The sequence below is a fragment of the Glycine max genome, chromosome 11, assembly GCF_000004515.6.
Source record: "Glycine max cultivar Williams 82 chromosome 11, Glycine_max_v4.0, whole genome shotgun sequence".
Classification (NCBI taxonomy): domain Eukaryota; kingdom Viridiplantae; phylum Streptophyta; class Magnoliopsida; order Fabales; family Fabaceae; genus Glycine; species Glycine max.
Window position 1 is genome coordinate 11,065,298 of NC_038247.2, and position 20,078 is coordinate 11,085,375.

Sequence of the window (20,078 nt, forward strand, 5' to 3'; positions counted from 1 at the left end):
GCTTTGACCATGACATTTGCTAAAGAAAGATATGAAGCTAAATCTCCCCTTTTTTTTCATTGATAGGTAATGTACTCTCTAGTTAATCTCTATTATTATTCCTTACCATTATTACAAAGATTACAAATAAATATAGACATATCAGAGCAATTAAAACTAAATGATTTGGTGTTATTAACAACAACAATATTTCAGCGGCATAATTATTACCAGAATCACTCAAATATACTGCAGCTATTTGGTGCTATTAACGGCAAGGTTAGGCTAAAAAAAAAACATTGAATCTGACTATTGGGGAAAAACTCTATCCAGCAATGGTGTAGTGCACACTGGTCGGTGGCGGTGGCGGTGGCGTTCACTGTAAAAGAAGAACTCTCCACCAGATTCGCCCAAATTGAAACAATCTACCCAAAACCCCCAAACGCATATCCAGCTTAACAAAAGATATGATAATGTTAATACTTCGTGCGTGTATTCACATAATAAAATCAAATACAAATGAAAACCATAATATGCTTTATTTGATAAAATAATTTTATTTTTTATTTATAACTATAAAAATATTATTTTACTGATCTCTATTAAAAAAAGTGTATAGTTATTATTTACAAAATGTACTTTAATTTTGCTATTTAAAAATAAAATAATGTTTAATACATTAATAGGTCTCTGAACTGTTCAGCAAATTTTAATTGGGTTCCTAAATTAAAAAAAAAAAGTGTAATTGAATCCTTGGTCTTTTATTTTTTGTGATCGGGTTCCTACCAATATGTCCTTTCATTGGTTGTACATCACGTAACTCGATATATTAATTGTATTAATTATCATCTGACCAGTATCCGTTAGGGGTGCGGTGGACTTGACTTGCAAGGCTTTCCGCATGTGAAAGTGTATATTTGAGAGGGAGACACTAATAAACTTTGACAAGATTCATATTGCTATATATGAATTGGCCGGGTTAATGATAATTAATGTTTCCGTTGTAAACTATATATTCTGCTATTTTAAGCTTGCAATTAATTTCACACACACACACATATGTGTGTGTGTTATTTATAGGTATCACGTATGTGTGGTGATTATGATACATGCAAGGCTTCAAGCATGATATTTTGTGATTGCTCATATAAAATTAAAGTGAGCTTATTTTAAGTGTGTTGAGCTAAAAGTTTGAAATTCACATGATCACATATCAATATATTAATAACACAAATTTCCTTTACCACAAGCCAAGTGCATTTTCAGCTTCGAGACAGTGCGTAGACATTACGAAACGAACTACAATTTCATGCAAGTGTCTTTTAATATTTAAATTAATTAATTGCAGAGAAGTTGAAAACGATTGCCTATCCAAATTTTAATTTTAATACTAATAATGGTACTACACAAACACTGTCGTGGGTATGCAAATATGAGTTTCAATCGTCGGTGCTCGATCATATTATATAACTTAGCATAAACATTAATTTGATCTAAGATAACGATCTTTCCTCGTAAGCCATATCTACCGCAATACATCGATCTTTCTTAAATGTTCATAACTACATTGGGTAAGCTACTTAATGTGGACTATAATGGCTCTTCACTTTATTTTAGAAAACCCACCACTTTTGCGGTTGCTTTATTCAAATGTAAACCAACTGATCCGTCCCTAATATAAGATTATTTTTGTGTGTCCCTATTTCCACAAACATCGTTATAAAAGCACCTATTAAAATGATTGTGATACTTAAACAAGTCTTTCCTAGTATCACAGTTATAGGATATAAATATGACACTATAAATAAAATTAGTTTACACAAACACACACACACACACACACACACACATATATATATATATATACCGTAACTGTCAGATTCTGAATTATAATTGTATAATAAATAACATTAAATAACAACATAAAAAATTGTGCATATATAGATTGAAATTAAATCCATAAATAAAAAACATTGAAATTAAAACCTGTAATATACACTGAATATTTATACTATAATGTTGTCATTGGAAAAGTATGGATATAAGTGTTAAACGAAGCGCTTGTTTTGCAGGCCAGAGGGCAAATTTAGTTTAGGCTAGTAAAAAAATATATCGTGAAAAACATATTTATACTATAATGTTCTTTTAATTTAATTAGATTAAAAAATTATTTAAAATTAAGGATTTTAAAGATAAATAAAAAAAATATAATTAAAAAGTCAACAATCTGACTTGAATACGGAGTAACTTCTAATCCACATATAATTAAGTTAGGCTAATTAATAAAAATCGGGAAAGATTTATGTTAATGAAAAATGATTTGTTATCGTAGAAATTAAGAAAAAATTATATAAAATCAAAAAAATAGTGGTAAGTAATTTTTTTTAATTATATAAAATCAGATTGTTGACTTTTTATTTATCTTTAAAATCCTTAATTTTAAATAATTTTTTAATCTAATTAAATTAAAAGAACCAACTAATGTGTATTTAATTTTTTAAAATTTATTGTTGGTTAAATATTTCTTTTGATATTATTTTAATAATTCTTTTTTAAAAAATAACTCTATCCTATTAAAAATTAATTCAAATAACAAATTGACTCAGTTCACTTGAAATCAGTCAACATCTCGATCAAGTTAAAATAAACTTAAATGAATAAAGGAAACATGGACCGAAAGTATTAAAAAAATTATACTGACTTTCAACCATAAATTATTGTATACAAAAAATTTATTAATCTTTATATTAATCATTTAAAAATAATATTAAAAATAGTTTATAATTAATTCAAAATGCAAAAACTTTTACTACATATATAATTAATCTCAAAATAAATATTAATTTTATTTACCTAATTTATTTTACTATATTATTTTGACCTTACATATGTGACTAAACTCATTTTACGACCACTTAGTATATGTATTTAATTAATTTTTATGTATTATTAATGTATAGTTTTATCTTAAAAATGTAATTAAAATTTATCATAATTATTATAAAAATCAATAAATTAATTATATATAATAATTTATTAATAGTAAAATGTAAATATTTGCTATAGATATATCCGCTATTAACTACTATGTAATTAATTAGCACACAAAATTATCCATTCGAGTGTTCCTATTTCAGAGACGTGGACTGTGGACAAGAAACTCAGACAACGTCTTAAACTGCTAGACATGCCCAACGGGCAAGCACATGCTATGACTCCTTTAACAAGGGTTGACATTACAAAATGTGTTTGTCGTATTATTTTTTTAGGATGATCATATTTTGGTAGAAACTACAAATATTCCATCGATATCCCTTTTAATTTTTCTCTATACTAATCACATAAGTTATTTATCTTTCTCAGGTTGTAAAATTTCATTTTATAAATAAAAAACAGAAATAATACTTGAACATTATTGTTTTTTTATCTGATGTATTTATTAATTTTATCGATAATTAATTTTTTATCAAAAAATTTAATTGATTATTTTTAGTGATATTTTATTCTTTCAATCATATTTATATTTATTCATAAGAACCAAACTTAAAAAATGAAGTATAATATCACTTTTATCAGCTAGTTATTGTTTGAACACTATCATTTTATACACTTGTTATATGTTTTTTCATTTATTTATCCCTTACTTCTATTGGTGTCTAATAAGAATAAGTTGAGTATGGAACACATATTAGAAGAAGATTTAGAATTAATCTTGTTTGTAATTTAACTATAACGCAGTGAGTGAGTTTGTTGGGGGTTGAGATATTGACATGACACAGGGTCTAAGGTCTCTCTCTTCACATGCCCCAACTCATTCACGCCCATCTTATAAAAACACACTCCTTCAAAATCCTAATCTACCAAAATTCTCCATATATCCTTCACATATTCTTCTCTTCCCTTCCTTTCTCTCTCTACACTCCCATGGAGTTGCTCTACCTACTCTACCTGGTTCCAACGTTGTACGCGTGTTTCCTCATCTGGAAGATGTTCGACGAGAAAAGGGACAGGGAGTGCTACATCCTAAACTACCAATGCTACAAGCCCCCCAACGACAGAATGCTCGGCACCGAGTTCTGCGGCAAGCTCATCAGACGCACCGAAAACCTGGGCCCCAGCGAGTACCGGTTCCTCCTCAAAGCCATCGTCAGCTCCGGCATCGGTGAACAAACGTACGCCCCAAGAAACATCTTCGAGGGCCGCGAGGCTTCTCCCACACTGCGCGACGGCATTGGAGAAATGGAAGAATTCTTCCACGACAGCATCGGGAAACTCCTCGCAAAATCCAACGTTTCCCCCTCCGAAATCGACGTCCTGGTCGTCAACATCTCCATGCTCGCCACCGTCCCTTCCCTCTCCTCGCGAATCATCAACCACTACAAAATGCGCCACGACGTTAAAGTCTACAACCTCGCCGGCATGGGCTGCAGCGCTAGTCTCATCTCAATGGACATAGTCAAAAGCATTTTCAAGACGCAGCGTAACAAGCTCGCGCTGTTGATCACTTCTGAGTCTCTGAGTCCAAATTGGTACACAGGAAGCGACAGATCCATGATTCTCGCCAACTGTCTCTTCCGTTCTGGTGGCTGCGCGATTCTTTTGACGAACAAAAGATCGTTGAAGGACAAAGCCATGCTGAGGTTAAAGTGTTTGGTGAGAACGCATCACGGTGCTAGAGAAGAAGCTTATGGTTGCTGTATCCAGCAGGAAGACGTTGAAGGAAGGCTTGGGTTTCATCTTGGGAAGACTCTTCCCAAGGCTGCCACCCGAGCCTTCGTTGATAATCTTCGGGTCATAGCACCTAAGATATTACCTATCCGTGAGCTTCTGAGGTTTATGTTCGCCTCCCTTGTTAAAAAAATCAACAAGAATACTAACGCTCCCAAGTCCGTCGCGAGCACCGGAGCGACGAAATCTCCGTTGAACTTCCGAACCGGAGTCGACCATTTCTGCCTTCACACCGGAGGAAAGGCGGTGATCGACGGGATCGGAATGAGCTTGGATCTGAGCGAGTACGACCTGGAACCGGCGAGGATGACGCTGCACCGGTTCGGGAACACGTCGGCGAGTAGCTTGTGGTACGTGCTGTCGTACATGGAAGCAAAGAAGAGGCTGAAGAAAGGGGACGCAGTGTTCATGATAAGCTTTGGTGCGGGCTTTAAATGTAACAGCTGTTTGTGGGAGGTGATGAAGGACTTGGGGGACGCCAATGTGTGGGACGATTGCATTGATGAGTACCCACCAGAGTCATTGGCCAACCCCTTCATGGAGACCTATGGTTGGATCAATGAAGTTGATGATCCGTTCACTTACGAACATCTTCCAGAATTTCTCAAGTGATTATTGTTGATGATGTTGTGTATTAGTATGCATGTTGGCCAGCTACAAAGGAAAAAAAAAATGAATGCTAGCTATACTTTGATACTCTTCTTTAAAGATGATTAATTAAAATCTATTAAAAATTATCAATTTTGTTAAGTTTTACTTCTCATTTATATAGAAAAAATTATTAAATGAGAAATAAAACTTGTTAAAAATGATATTTTTTAATAAATTTTAATTAATCATAAAAAAGATATTGTTAGTATTTCTAAAAAAAAAATTAAAAGGAAAGGGGCCTCTGATTCTTTAGATCTCTCTTTACAAGTGCATTGATGTAATTGTGCATTAAATTTTTCTGTAAACTAAACACTTATTATTGTTGAACCCAGTCCTCTAGGGTTCATTACCCAATAAGGTGCATGTGTGCTGCTTCTAGCCACACTGTCAAAAGGGTAGTATTATGGTTTTTTTTTTTTTTTTACCTTTGGTTTGCATTATATTTGTTTAAATTAAATGTGTTACAATAACGAGTTTTCTTTTCTTTTTTTTTTTCCTCACAAAAAGAAAACGACAAAAATATCTGTAATATTGTTTTGGTTAGATCTTGTTTAATAGATTATGGGTTTTATTATATACTTGCATTATGTATTGTTCAGTTCTTTTTCCTCTTGCCAAATGGTGTAGTCAAGTAGTCAACTTTGAATTGGGTTCCATTGGAGTACTTTGCTTCAGGTCTTTGAACAGACGAATTTAATTTTATACACAAGGACGACAGCCTGTGTTTTCGTGTTACTACTACGTACTGCATTTTTTTTCCTTTGGAATAAAGGTAAGTAATGGTACACAATTAAATTTTTTTTAAACAATTTAATTTGAGTAAATCTAACGGGTGGGAATAAATGCTTATAAAACAACGGTGGAAATCAATCATTTACCTAGAACTTACTAATAAATGTGTTAATTTATCAAAGAAATTCTGAGATCAAATAATGTCTAGTTTTGCCTTTACTTTATAACGATTTTATGAGGGAGCAGAGCGTAGATTAAATAGCAGTGATTTGCAACTACTGAAAAATTGAATGGCAAAAATCTATTGTGTTCTGTTGAAACTTCCCCTCTTTCTCAGTGTACAGGATTTGAAGAAGCCCTAGAAATTAAGGGCACGAAAGTGACCAGGTAATGGCTTGATAAGGCCTTTTGAGCCGTAGTGTCTTTCTATTAATGGAGTTCTCTCTCTCTCTCTCTCATACATATATATATATATATATATATATATATATATATATATATATATATGGTTGATGCATTATTTAAAAGGCTTTTTGATATATAATAACATCAGTTAGTAGTCCAGGCAATATATATATTTTGTTACTCAATTTTGTGCTTGGAATTAACTTTGTATTCCGATATATACTTAAAAAATTTTAATTCTCAAACTATGCCCAGGGATATTAAATTTATTTTAAAATAAAGGAACACTCATTAGAGCTGATAAAAACTCATGTCCAGTTATTCAAAATTCTAGTATTAAAAAAATATAGTCTCAAGTTTAAATATAAGAGAGAAAAAATGTAAAACTCGATCAAAGAATAACTGTTCCATGTAATACTCCTAACTCCAAAGAGTGTCATCGACCGTGTTGCTCATTCACTTTGCTAGGACATCAAGATATTATATGTTACTCACCATATTTTTCATTTGATTCTCAGTTGTATTGAGACTCGATCTTATTTATACTGAAATGATATGATTTTCTTTCTGTCAAAAAAAGTGTCATCGACCAAATGGCATGGTAATAAACATAAAGTCGTAAACTGTCTCTCTCACATATGAAACAGTCATTTAGCAAGTATAGAAAGAAAAAAGAAATTTCATAATCAAATATCTGCAAAGTTGAGACATGCCACTTGAGACACATGGTTTGTGAATGGCCTCTTATTCACAAACATAATAAATTAGAATATAAAACATTTACATACGGGAAAATCAGCCCCAACTTGTGGGACTATAGTTGTGCTGGAAAAACTGACCTCAATAGACATGCAATAAATTTCTAACAGCACCGATCCCATAATTTACTGTGATGCTTGAAAGTTACAACTACAAGTGTTACTCGTTTTAAAAATTCCAAACAGCAACGAGCTCAAGTTTCAACCGTTTTAATTAACTTGATGATCGATCTAAATAATGAATATATGTGTAAAAAGAATTACAATGTCATTGATCACAGAAACTGTCATTTTTGTTATACAGTATATAGTAAAATGACTTTGATAGTAACACTTTAAAAATCATATTAAACTGAATAGTTAACGATGTAAAACTTTTACTTTATGCATGCATGCAACTCTTAAATAATTGTGTCTAAATTAAAGGATTAACAAATACAAGTAAATGTTTTGTGTATATATCAATATGGCACTGCAGAACACTACCAGAATGTTTCTGTCATTTAAGGATAAACTTGAACTGTCAAATTTAGGGCCGAAAAGAAAAAACTGTTTAGTCATAAGTTAGGTGCATGTCGTTTGTGGTCCTTTCTCTAAAGGCAAGAAAAAAATCCCACTATGCATAGCAGAGGACAGCTAGCTAGTAGAATATATGGTAACTTGTGTGTGGTCCATTTTTGGATGATATCATTCAGAGTCTTCCACTTTTAATCGCCGCTTAGGATGCAAAACAGTGAAGAAATCAGAGCAACATATATAAATAATAATGCAAATGTTTTGTAAGTATCTAATATGTTATTCAATACCAAAAAAATATAAGTATAATAAAGTTTATAATGTAATAAAAAAACAAAAAAATAAAAGTTGTTGATATAATATATAAAATTTTAAATGATTTATGTATTATTTCTCTAATATACAAATGGAGAAGGTTGGGAAAGGAAAAACCATGAAGATTTTGGTTGAGTCAGCCGAAAAAGACTCGAGCAACAAGACAAAAGATGACATAAAGAGCACAGCAAACGGTAGCGCGACCAATCAATTAAGCGTTTGAAGAAGTCACAAAGTGAAGAAATTACTAAGTGGTCTACCACTACATGTCTATCATTTGGATCAATCTCTTCATCATACATAAATACATACATGTGTTTGTGTGTGGCTCAAATTTTATTATGAGCTGATATATGTCCTTTGGGCCTTGCGCCTACCTATTTGTAGAATTAGTAACTGTTGAACGATGGACAAATATATTAAATTGTTTCAAGTACTAAAGTTAAAAGGGAGATTTGAGTGTTGAATTTATAAAAAATTTGTTTGTAATTAGATAGGTAAATATATATTTTTCAAACAATAAATAAATTAGTTTAAAAGATTATGAAGAAAACAATAAGATAAATTGGCATAAATTAATTTAAAATAAACAAGAGAGAAAAATAAATATAAAAGGAAATGAATTAAAATAGAAAAGATAAAAGAAATCAATATTATTGTATAAGTTAATTTAGAAGATGAGAATGTTGGGGGAGTTGCTCTTGATGTAATGTTAATGATTTTTCTCTATTTATGTTTACTCCAATTTTGACATGCATCTATTCATATACTCTAACTATGATCTTTCAAGTGAAAGAGTCAAATTTATCTATTTTTTCTCCAAATCCCTTTAAGAGATAAAACGGTTAAATTGCATTAAAAATAGAGATGTATAACAAGATAAACAAAATCAACTTATCCCTAGTGATGAATTATTTAGTATCATTTCTCAGTTCTATTAGAAAATAACACTTTTCAAAGTTATCCCTAGAACTTACCATGCAAATGGGTGACCAAGCCACAAACAATAAAATTAAGCACAAAAAGGAATAATGAAAAAGTAATATTTATAAATAAATAGGAAGAGAAATTACATCAATAGCAATTTACTGCTAAGCTTCCAACAAAAAGAGATTTTAGTCTCTCATTGTCATGAGAAACTTTACAATTGCAAAAGGGTAATATTTAGAAAATGGGTAATTGAGAAAAAGAATGGAGGGAAGGAATAACTCATAATGATTGTTTCTTCTGCTTTTGGCTTTTGTCTTTTGTAAAGAATTGTATTCTCTTGAATTTTCTGTGTGTTTTTTCCTTTTTCTCTCTCTTTATTTTATAAGTGCACTTCAGCTTGATTTTCATGCAACCTTTGCGCTAAGCACGATTGTTGCGCTTAACCAGTATGACGGTAATCTTGGGTTTAGCGCATGACTTGCGCTAAGCATGCCTTCACGATTCAGACTTCTCCCTACTTCTTGGTGCTAAGCGTGCATTGTCCACTGAGCAACTGCATCGCGCTGGACCCTTGAGACGTGCTAAGTGAGCAACTTCAGATTTTCAATTTTACTTCTTTAGGCTTTACTTCGTTTTTTTGGGCCAATTATCCACCAAACATTTGTAAATTCACAAATTTGAACACTTTCTACACAAAAACTTAATTGATGTTAAAATTTCAATTATTCACATAAAAATGAAGAAATAAGAGAGAAAAATTGACAATTTCTACATAATTTAATCCCAAAATATACCTATACATAACAGTTATCAGTTATTAAGTGTGCATTTGATTTTATTTTTAAGAGTTGATATTCAATATAAAAAAAACATTAACGAATTCATTTTGAATTTAGAGTTGATTTTAGATAAAATTTTATATGTTTGGATTTGCATTGAAAAAGATTTTAAAATTACTTTTTGGGTCTAGAATTTAAAGTTGTATTAGGGGTTATACTTTCTTTGTCCCAAAATGTACAAGTGTTGTCTTAAATATTTTTATAGAGGTCAAGGATAAAAAAATTTAATAAATAGATAAAAAAAAATAATTCTACAAAACTAACATTATTATTAATATTACATTAAAAAGCTAGTGTGATACTTCCTCCGGTCATTTCTATAAGTAAATAAAAAGTCATTTTTCTTGTTTCAAATATAAACAAAAGTTAATTAATTAACTTTATCTTATTTATAAGAAAAATCTTTAAAATATCTTTCATTTAATAAGGTCAAATATTTTTTTTATGATGGATATATCAAGTTTTAATAAAAGATAGTTTAGAGAAAAAAAAACTTATTTTTGTTTTGAGATTAATAAAATTTAATAAATTAATTAATTTCTTAATAATTATAAAATTATTTTTTTTTGTGTTTATGATAAAGACTAGAGGGAGTACTTATTAATAGAAAAAATCATCAATATTATATTAATTAAGACGACATTCATTTTAAAACAAAGATTTTTTTTCAAATACAACAATTATATTAGAAAAAGTATTAAAGATTAACGAAAACTAGTCTAAAATAAAATCCCTTAATAATTTCTCCACTAAAGTGACCCAACAATACAATAAATGTTTGCAAAGCAAGAGAACCCCGCGGGTTGGCCGAAAAGAACACAAAAGCGTGAGTCTAATTAAGGCCCAATGGAATCTGTTGAATTGTAGAAATCAAATCATCTAGTGTGTGTGGGTGACTGGCTCTCATTGACTACGTCTCATTTATCATCTTGCATTATCCGCCGAATGTTTGGCTGTGGTGGTAGAACTTCAACACATTTTCTGTTCTCCTTTTTTCATCTTCTTTTTTTTTGGTAAAGAAGTCGATCAAACGCCTTTTTTTATTCGAGACAAACTGGGAAAACACTCAGAGCATCATCAAGAGCTAGCCACGCATATATGCTCTCCTGAAGAGTACATCATCATACAATTAAATAACACTTGTTGATTTTGAGGCCAGGAACACTACAGATGGGTGGTTCTTTTTCCCTTTGCTGCCAGATCCTTTAACTGGACCGGTGTGGATATATATCTGATTCCAATGCTTAAGTTAAGTTAAAATGGTGTATACATAATGTTTATGTATGACAAATAATGTCTATTTGACCTTAAAAAAGCAACGTTCTCTATAATAAGTTTTAGTAGCATTTTTTTTTTGTACGTAGGAATAAGACAATAGTACAAAAAAATCTATAACACTTATACACTTTATTCATTCAGCTAAATTTCTTTGTTTAAATTTTAGTATTATGTAAATAGAATAAGTAGCCATAGTATAAAAGACTTTTATGCTCTCCTTGAACCAATAATGGTGTATATTAATTTTGTAAATTTTTATAATAATAATTATCTTAAAAGTTATATCAATAAAAAAAATTATCACATAATTAGTAAATTATAAATCAACTGACACACACTTATTTTAACTTAATTAGAGACCTTAAGTTTAAGTTCAAGATATACCTAAAAGTACGTTAATTAAATACTCTTAAAAAATTTATGACTCATAATTATGCTATTAGTTCGAATAAAAATAATCTAATTATTTAGTTGGTACTGTAAGACATTTTATAGTGTACATATAAATTAAACAATTTACTTATAATTATATTTTCCGCTTTTTATAATTAATTTCGAGAGAAAAAAATGATAAAAGGGATAAGTATGTAATAAGATAAATAATTTGATGGGAAAAAATAAGTTACGAAAATATTATAAGAATTAAATAATTTCTTATTTATATAAAAAAAAATGTGTTTTCAATGCAACTTCATCTTGATTTTCAATACATTTCTAACACAATTTTTTATAAAAAAAATATGTGTTAATTTTTCAGCCTGTATCCTTAATAATGACACTTGTTAGTCGGACTCATATTTTAATTAATAATTATTTTATATCAAAATAAGTTATTCTTAAATTATCATTATCAAATAAAATTCTTTTAAATAAATTGATTTTAATGTTCTTTAAATTTATTTTTTAAAAAAACAACTTGTATTTTATACTTAATTTATATTTTTAATATAAGAAAAATAATCTTCAAATATCTTTTATTTTATGCATATTAAATACTCATAATTTTCAGAGTCTTGTTAGAAAAGGACATGGATAAGACGAAGGAAATTATTAATTGTATATGCATGAAAAACTCCTTGCAAGTTGTACTTTAACGTCGTAACCCTTAAGCAATAAGCATTCGAGCACATGATAAAATCTCCATAACTTAAAGTCATTAACATCAATACAAATCTTCATAACTCGAGAAAATGAAAGGGAACGTGATCTTCCTTACAGAGTGTGGGCTATTAAAAAAAGGGATGAAAATGACATTAAAATTTATTTATATATATGATTGATCTTTTGCATCTCAATTTCTGTTATTTGTCCTCGAAAACAATTTTTATTCGGTAGAAGTTTAGAAAAATATTTTATTTATATGGATACAAGATTTAACGGTCTATTTTGCATAATAATTTTATTTAAAATGGAAGTTTTATTAAGTCAACCATCATGATTATATATATATATCCATTATCTTCATTATTTATATGTCAAAGAAACAAAAAAAAAAAACAAATAACGGTGACAATATAATTAAAAATTATCCATCTACATAAAATAATATTTATTAAATTTTTCTTATTTAAAGTTCAAATCTTTAATTAGCTGGGAGAGGTTTTCACATGTCAAAGAGTACTTCAAATTAAATTGCCTATGAAAAGAATAAGTTGAATATATTTTTGGCTTCTTGAATTTGGGTCAACTAATCAAAAACTTTGGGTCACTTTTATTTTTTATCGCCTAAATTTAATTTTTTTTAAATTCCTCAATTTTTAAAAAAAATATAGCCCTTCTTCGTGAAAAAAAAATATCAATTGATTTTGGGGTGAATGAAAAGTATATTTTCTTCGAAGAGAGATTAAAAATAATATTTTTTTTTAAATTAAGAGACTAAAAAGTAAGTTTAAATTTAAAAGACTAAAAATAAAAGTAACAAAACTTCAAGAAACAACTGAAAAATATTTAAGCAAAAAGTATATATGTGAAAAAAATGAAATATAAATAACAACAAAGTATAATTAAAATATTTAGTTTGTTATTTCATTTCTTATATTTTAAATGTATGTTTTAATATATATATATATATAAAAATATTAAAAATTATAGACTTAATTATACATTTTGCCTCTCAATTTTCATAATTTCATAATTTTTGTCATTTAATTTTTTTTACATATTTTATTTCTTAACTTTAAAAAATTTCGCACATTTTATCTTGTCATTAGTACACCACTAATGTAAAATGTTGATTATTGATGTGTTGGAGTATTGTAGATATGGACTATTGTTGTGATTGCACAAAACATTGTTAACATGATAATTGATGTGGCAAGAAAATTAAATTATACTTTTTGCCTTTTTACTTTCAAAATTTTACATTGTTTGTTTGTCTAACTTTTTTTCACAGATTATGTCCTGACTTTTTAAATTTCACAAACTTTACCTCATATTATTTTATTTTTAGTGTGAGAATATTAAGATCTTAAAAATGTAAGTGTAATATGTATATTAATTTTTAAAATTTTTAGAGAGAGACTTTATAAGGTAGGTTAAACCACAAGCTTTTGTTTTTGTGAATGATTTAGCATATTCTCATATCTACTTACATAACACATTTCTTGTTAATTTTTCTCTTCTCTTTCTTATTACATTACATATCACATTTATTATTCTCTTTCCTCCTTTCACATGTCTCTCTTCTCACCTATGGTATAGACACTTCAATGGATGCGACAAAAGATTTGTTTAATTCCTAGTCCCACAGGTAGATGAAAAGAAAATTGAAAATAATATATATATATATATATATATATATATATATATATATATATATATATATATATATATATATAATAAGTTTATAGTTTGTTTCTACATAATGTGTGAATTATTATTATACTGTAAACATTGATATTTATCTTTAATTTTTACTCATAAAAAAATATAAAGCTTAAGAGTGCAAGCATAGCTTCATATTGCGATCCCACTTGGGGACTAAAAGTGGAAATAAAGCTTAGGGTTGAAGGGTTATTTTTTCTACACCATTCAAATTTCTTTTACACCCAACATATTTTTAAAAATTTCAAATTTATCCTTTTTTACTTTTTCTTCTTCAAATGGTCAATGCAAGTCTTGAACCTATATGACTTTGCATTATTAACACAACACTCCAACCAACTAAACTAATAGGTTAATTATGTTAAAAAATAATTAACATCGCTATATATAATACTAAAGATTCTAATATATATTTAATACACATATAAGTTTACACAATAATTTTTGATCTAATAATATAAAAAATGTAATAATAATTTTTATCTAATAATATTTTTTACATGTATAAATTTTAAATAAAAATAATAGGTTTAATAAAAATTTATATATGTAAAAAAACACATTATAATATAAAAATTACTGATACAAAATTTATTATGTAAACTTATATGTGTATTAAATATACATAAAAAATTTAGTTTTATATATAGCTCAGTTGATTAGAATCCGGAAACAGCCTCTTTGCATATGCAAGGGTACGGCTGCGTACAACATCCCTCCCCCATACCTTCGCATAGCGAAGAGCCTCTGGGCAATGGGGTACGAAGTTTTATATAGCTCAGTTGATTAGAGTATCGTTCTAATAATATGAAAGTCACATGTTTGAGACCTACATGGGTCATTAATTTTAAATTATTTCATAAAACATATTTTTAATATAATATGGGGATTGGTAATCCATATGGGACTTACGGGTTCGGATTGACAATCCGTATAGGGTTATATGTAAGGGTATTTTTAGTTTTTCCCTCTCCATTTTTGGGTGTATTAGAAAAAGTTCGGGTGCAGAAAGAAAATCGCAGGATTGAAAACAAAGAAGCCCAATAGTTACCCAAACTAGAACCCAAATGTTACCATTAATCTATCAACGGGCCCAGCCCAATATGTATCTTCGAAGAGGAGAAACCTCTCCGAGTCGGAGTTAGCATCGTCGACGTTGCGATGGAGAAGGAAGCGAGTAGCACCGACGACACTTCTTCGTTCACGCTTCTAGTGTCATGTACTTCTGGACTTTCACTTTCACAGGTTCGCTTCACTCCGAATCCTCACGACTCGCCTCAAACGTGCTTCACTAACGAACTTTTTTCTCATCGCTTTTGAAGGTTTCTGTGGCATGCAGCGAAGCCTACGACCGGATCCCCCACTCTGAGGTCAGCTTGGAGAATACGATTTCCGAGGTCGATCGCATTCGTTAACATTCGTTTTTATCGCATTCGTTAACATTCGTTTTTACAAGTGATGCATTCATGTATTCTGCGCGTGCGTGCGTTAATTAGGTACTTGGAATTTTCATTCCGTTTTATGCTTTTGTTTCCTCTTATCCATATTTTTCTGTTTCCGTTGTGCAGATATGGGAGCAGAGGAGCCAGAAGAACAATTCGTTTTTCAATGGAAAGAAGTTCAGGGTATGCGCGCCTTGTTAATGAGATATTCTTACCTTCTCTGAAATTACTGTAATTCACCAAAATCCAAGTCATAACCCTTGACATTGGCAACTAATAACCATACGTGCAGTAATGTTAAAAATATAATGACATTAATTATTAAATTAGATTCCGGTTGCTAAACTACTGAAGATATTAACTACTTCTTCTTTTTTTTTTTATCGGCAAATGCTAGTTTGTTAGTTTTGTTAGAAATGTCGGTTGGGGATTCGAAGCCGCGCCCTCTTCCTCCTCCCTCCTCCCTTCACCCTTCCCCAACCTTGTATCTCCTTATATAAGATATTAACTAATTAATGTCATAGTACATGAGTATTTTTTATCCTTATTAATGTGTGTTTGGCTCGTTGGTGGCCCTGTTTTTTTATTATTTGGTTTCTTAATAGTCCTCTTACGGCATGGACCAGATGAACAATAAAGGCTTAATTTAATAATTCGTAATGCTATTTGACCCTAACATCATTGGCCCTTGGGATCATGGCATGCTTATTAGTCTATGGCCCTTGGATAAACTTCTTTATAGGAGAAGAAAATAAAAAAAGTAAAAATGCATTGAGTTTCTCTATAACTTGATCAACTTATGCACCTTAGCTTTTGCAAAAGTCAAATGAAAAGAGCTTTTGTAGAAGTTAAGCGCATTAAGTTGATTGTAGTTTATGTGACTAATGTGAGAAGCTCAATTCTTTTTACCTTCTTATTTTCTTCATATATAAGTGCTTATGGAAAAGTTCATCCAAATAGGGCCTATGTACATATTCCACAATATAATGCAATGACCTCAATCTCTTTCTCTTTCTCTCTCGTTAGTCCTTTCTCTTTTTATGAATATATGTGAGGTGTTATTGTAGCTAGAGTAAAGTTTGAGGCCCTGTCAAGGACTATCCCTAACAGAGTGTGTGTATCTATTTTTGTTGCAAATATGACAGTATGGAGGGTATGTTTTGGAATCTGGAGATGGATCTGTCTGTGAACCACATTTATGCCTCCACCTAGGTTTGACAGATTATAGGTATCATCTCAGCGCCTCTCTTTTAAATGTTTCATTTTTTTTAGCATGGTTAGTGATATTGATAAGATGATAATGATCCTATAACATTGAATGATTCTATAACTTTTAATATGCATCTATGATTGATAGGTAGAAAATAGTTAAAAGTTATATTTGATAAATTAGTGAGAAGCTTTTTGTATTTCCAAATTAAATTTCAACATAACGGTGGTCTTTCGCTAAAAAAACATGTGCACGATTGATATATTAAACAATTTCTGTTTGTGTGTGTGTATCAGCTGACATACAAATTTCTGATGTTATTTGCAACAAATTTTGTAAAATCTGTACAGTTATCTTTAGTGTTTTTCTGAAACCAAGCATAGTTGAATCTTATTGCTATTCTCTCCTTGGATTTATTTTTGCTTATCAGTTCTACTTCCCTCTATTTATTAATTATTGGTTAAACTTTCTTCCAGGACTTTTGTGGGGACAAATTTAAGTCCTATGTGGGAAAGGTTCCTGTTTCCATCAGAAGGTAAATCATTACAATTTTCTGCCTTCTTTTTAACTCAAGTACTACTATTTTGTGGTTACCCTGTGACCTTAAACTGTTAGCACCTGAACTTAGTATAATGTGACACCTGACTTTCAAAATGAAGTTGCTTTGATGTCCAATAAAATCATCAGGAAGGGATCAAGGGGAAGGGGATGAGGGTTGAGTTATGTTCCCTCTGGATCTGCCTCCTCCTCTTCCATCCTTTCTTTGATTTGAATTGGTATCGATTTATTTGTCAATCTTTTGGCTTCATCCTTATTTCTCCTCAGATGATTCTGTTCTTTGTTAGCACACCTCCAGCCCACTAGGAAATGGTGCAGTGGTAGAGACAAATGACAACAAAATACTTGTATTACAATGAAGTAATAATGTTGGTGAATTTCCTGGACATTTTGTTTTCCCTGGAGGCCACCCTGAGGTATTCAATGGTGAAATGGATGTGTTAAATCCTTTCTGTTGCTGCTATCTAGTGTTGCAGTAGTACCTTTATTTTCTACAATAGATATGTAATGGACAGTTAGTTCAAAAATAAGTCTTTAATTTGATTTTTGGGGGTGTGATGCATTTATTTGTCATGATATATGCTCCTTTTTGCTGTACCGTATTGTATTTTGCTCTTTCTACTTTACTGTATTGTCTTCTGTTCAATGATTAATTGATTACTGAATAGAAGCCCATAATTTTTTCATGTTCATAAAATTTATGCAATGACTTGGCTATACATTGATTTTTCTTTATTAATGATTGACAGCCTCAAGAAATTGGTATAACATCTCATCAATATGACAAGGAGTTAACAGAATCTGTTAACATTAAGGTTTCACAGGAGATTTTTGACAGCATTGTTCATGAAGTAGTTGAAGAAATTGGAGTGCCAGCTTCATCCCTTGTAAGTTTCATAATTCCTACTCTGATAGTATTACTATGAGTGAAAACAACATACGTGGTTTTTACCTTTACAAGTGAGTGAGCTTCAGAGCCACCTAGTATGCTAGCTTTGGTAGACTTTCTGATTTATATGTTTTGGTTTTTTGTTATACACCTGTTCTCTTAGTGAATTGATTGCTGGTAAAATTTCAGTTGGTTGTGCTAATATTAATCTCCTGTCCCTTTTCCCTTTTAAACTGGGGTTGGATAGGTTTGAAAAGTCAGTATCTAATTTTGATCTTTTGTCATGTAGAGTATCCCGGCTTTCATTGGTATATCTCGCAGGAATTTGAATGTGAGACCAGCTGCATTTTTCTCTATCAAATGCAATCTTGACTCAAAGGAAGTTCAGCAGTTTTATTCTAGCACACAAGATGGCTATGAATCAACTCAGCTATATGATGTTCCAATGGTGAATCTAAAGCTTGTTCTTATCATGTTAATGAAATTCATTCTTAATAACAATTATGTGATTATTTTCATTCTTATTTTTTGGCTGTTTCCATTTAAGAACATTTGCATTATTTCGATAGTGGCATTAATAAGAGACATGAGCATGGCCTTGGTGGGCTTTTTTTTTTTCTTATGCAACAGAAGGCACACATCAAAATGATGATTGGTTCAGACTTAAGAAGAGCCCCCCATGGTGGGTTGCAGCTGTAGCATGATGAATCGATGATAATGACATAGCTACTTGTTTAGTGATATTTCTTTCTCTAGGTTATCATGGGATTTATTGGGACTAATAAACGTGATGGTTCAAAGATAAAAGCTAGTTTATTGTTAATAAAACTTTAAATCAGTCATTTTTAATGCCTATATTTAAAACTTGATTTTTTATCTTTCAGATTGAAGTAGAAAACATGACTTCTAGGATGCCTGGATTTGCTCTCTATAAATTGATGGTTGACACCAGGAAGATTACTTGATGGAAATTTGTAGCACTCATATTTGTCAAGAATCGTGGTAGCACTACATGCCTTCAAGGATTTTTCCTTCGTATGTAGTTTGATGCTGACATTGCCGTGTTGATTCTCCACTTCCCTTCCCATTGAAAGAGACATAAATCTTCCCACGGAATGCTATACAGATGTTCTCTTTCATTTCAATAGATTATACTAATGCTTGTTTTCAATTCATACCCAAATAAAATAAGGACAAAACTTAGATGCAGTTGTTTAGGTGTTTAGTGTTATTCTTAATTTAGAATTAGAGTTTCATCTTGATAGTTTGTGTAGTAAGGTTTCCATTAAATGTCAACACAAATTATTGAGGTGAAATTTTAATTCTAATTAGAGAACAATACCAAAATTCTATTGTTGTATTTATATTTTATAGCATATTATTTCGAATGGCTTCTATCCGATGGCCACCCTACCCAACACGGATAGACGTACTTGAGCTCAAGTGGCTCAAACTGCAGTCCATTTTGGACGAGTTTGCAGTCCACTTTAGTGTTATCATTTGAGATATTTATTTTGGATTTATCGCCGCATCCGTTTCGGTGAGAAAAATTATCTTCTTTTTATGAGGAAAGTGCTGCAATTGTTGAATAATATACATTTATTTGTAAACAGGAGCCCTTTAAGATTGAGATATTTTTCCTGTATCAAGCTTTTAGCTTTGTTGCCTATGAATTTTATGCTGCAAATTGAGCTTGTTCATTTTGTTTGGTTTATTTATTTATTTATAAATGTATGTATACGATAGGATATGCAGTTCTTATCCATTAAAATGATCGAATGAGTCTATGATCTTGACGGCTGATCGTTGAAACTTGTAGCGCTGACAATCTTTAGCTTCAAACTACAGAAGTTATTCCATTTTGTGATTTAAGACATGTTACATTCAAGAAGCTTTTCAACTTGCGCAAGGGTGGACCTAACTTTGGTGCTAGTATAGGGAGGAGGTGGCCTCTCAAAGCCAAAAAATTCCTTCGTAAACTTTCTTCTATATTTTATACTATTTAATTTAATTCATTTGGTACTG

The 20,078-nt window shown here is 30.6% G+C and overlaps 1 protein-coding gene and 1 pseudogene across 1 annotated transcript; both read left to right on the forward strand.

The window, feature by feature from the left end:
- The first annotated feature begins 3,792 nt into the window (after positions 1 to 3,792).
- On the forward strand, positions 3,793 to 5,942 carry LOC100809149 (3-ketoacyl-CoA synthase 12). Its single transcript, XM_003539051.5, has one exon. The coding sequence runs from the start codon at positions 3,904 to 3,906 to the stop codon at positions 5,317 to 5,319; it is 1,416 nt and encodes a 471-aa protein (XP_003539099.5). The 5' UTR covers positions 3,793 to 3,903; the 3' UTR covers positions 5,320 to 5,942.
- Positions 5,943 to 15,078: 9,136 nt separating this feature from the next.
- Positions 15,079 to 19,698, forward strand: LOC100783129 (nudix hydrolase 9-like; annotated as a pseudogene).
- The last annotated feature ends 380 nt before the right edge of the window (positions 19,699 to 20,078 follow it).

Bases quoted from the DNA above. Each gene is read 5' to 3' on its own strand.
- LOC100809149 (XM_003539051.5), top strand. From the start codon at position 3,904: ATGGAGTTGCTCTACCTACTCTACCTGGTTCCAACGTTGTACGCGTGT.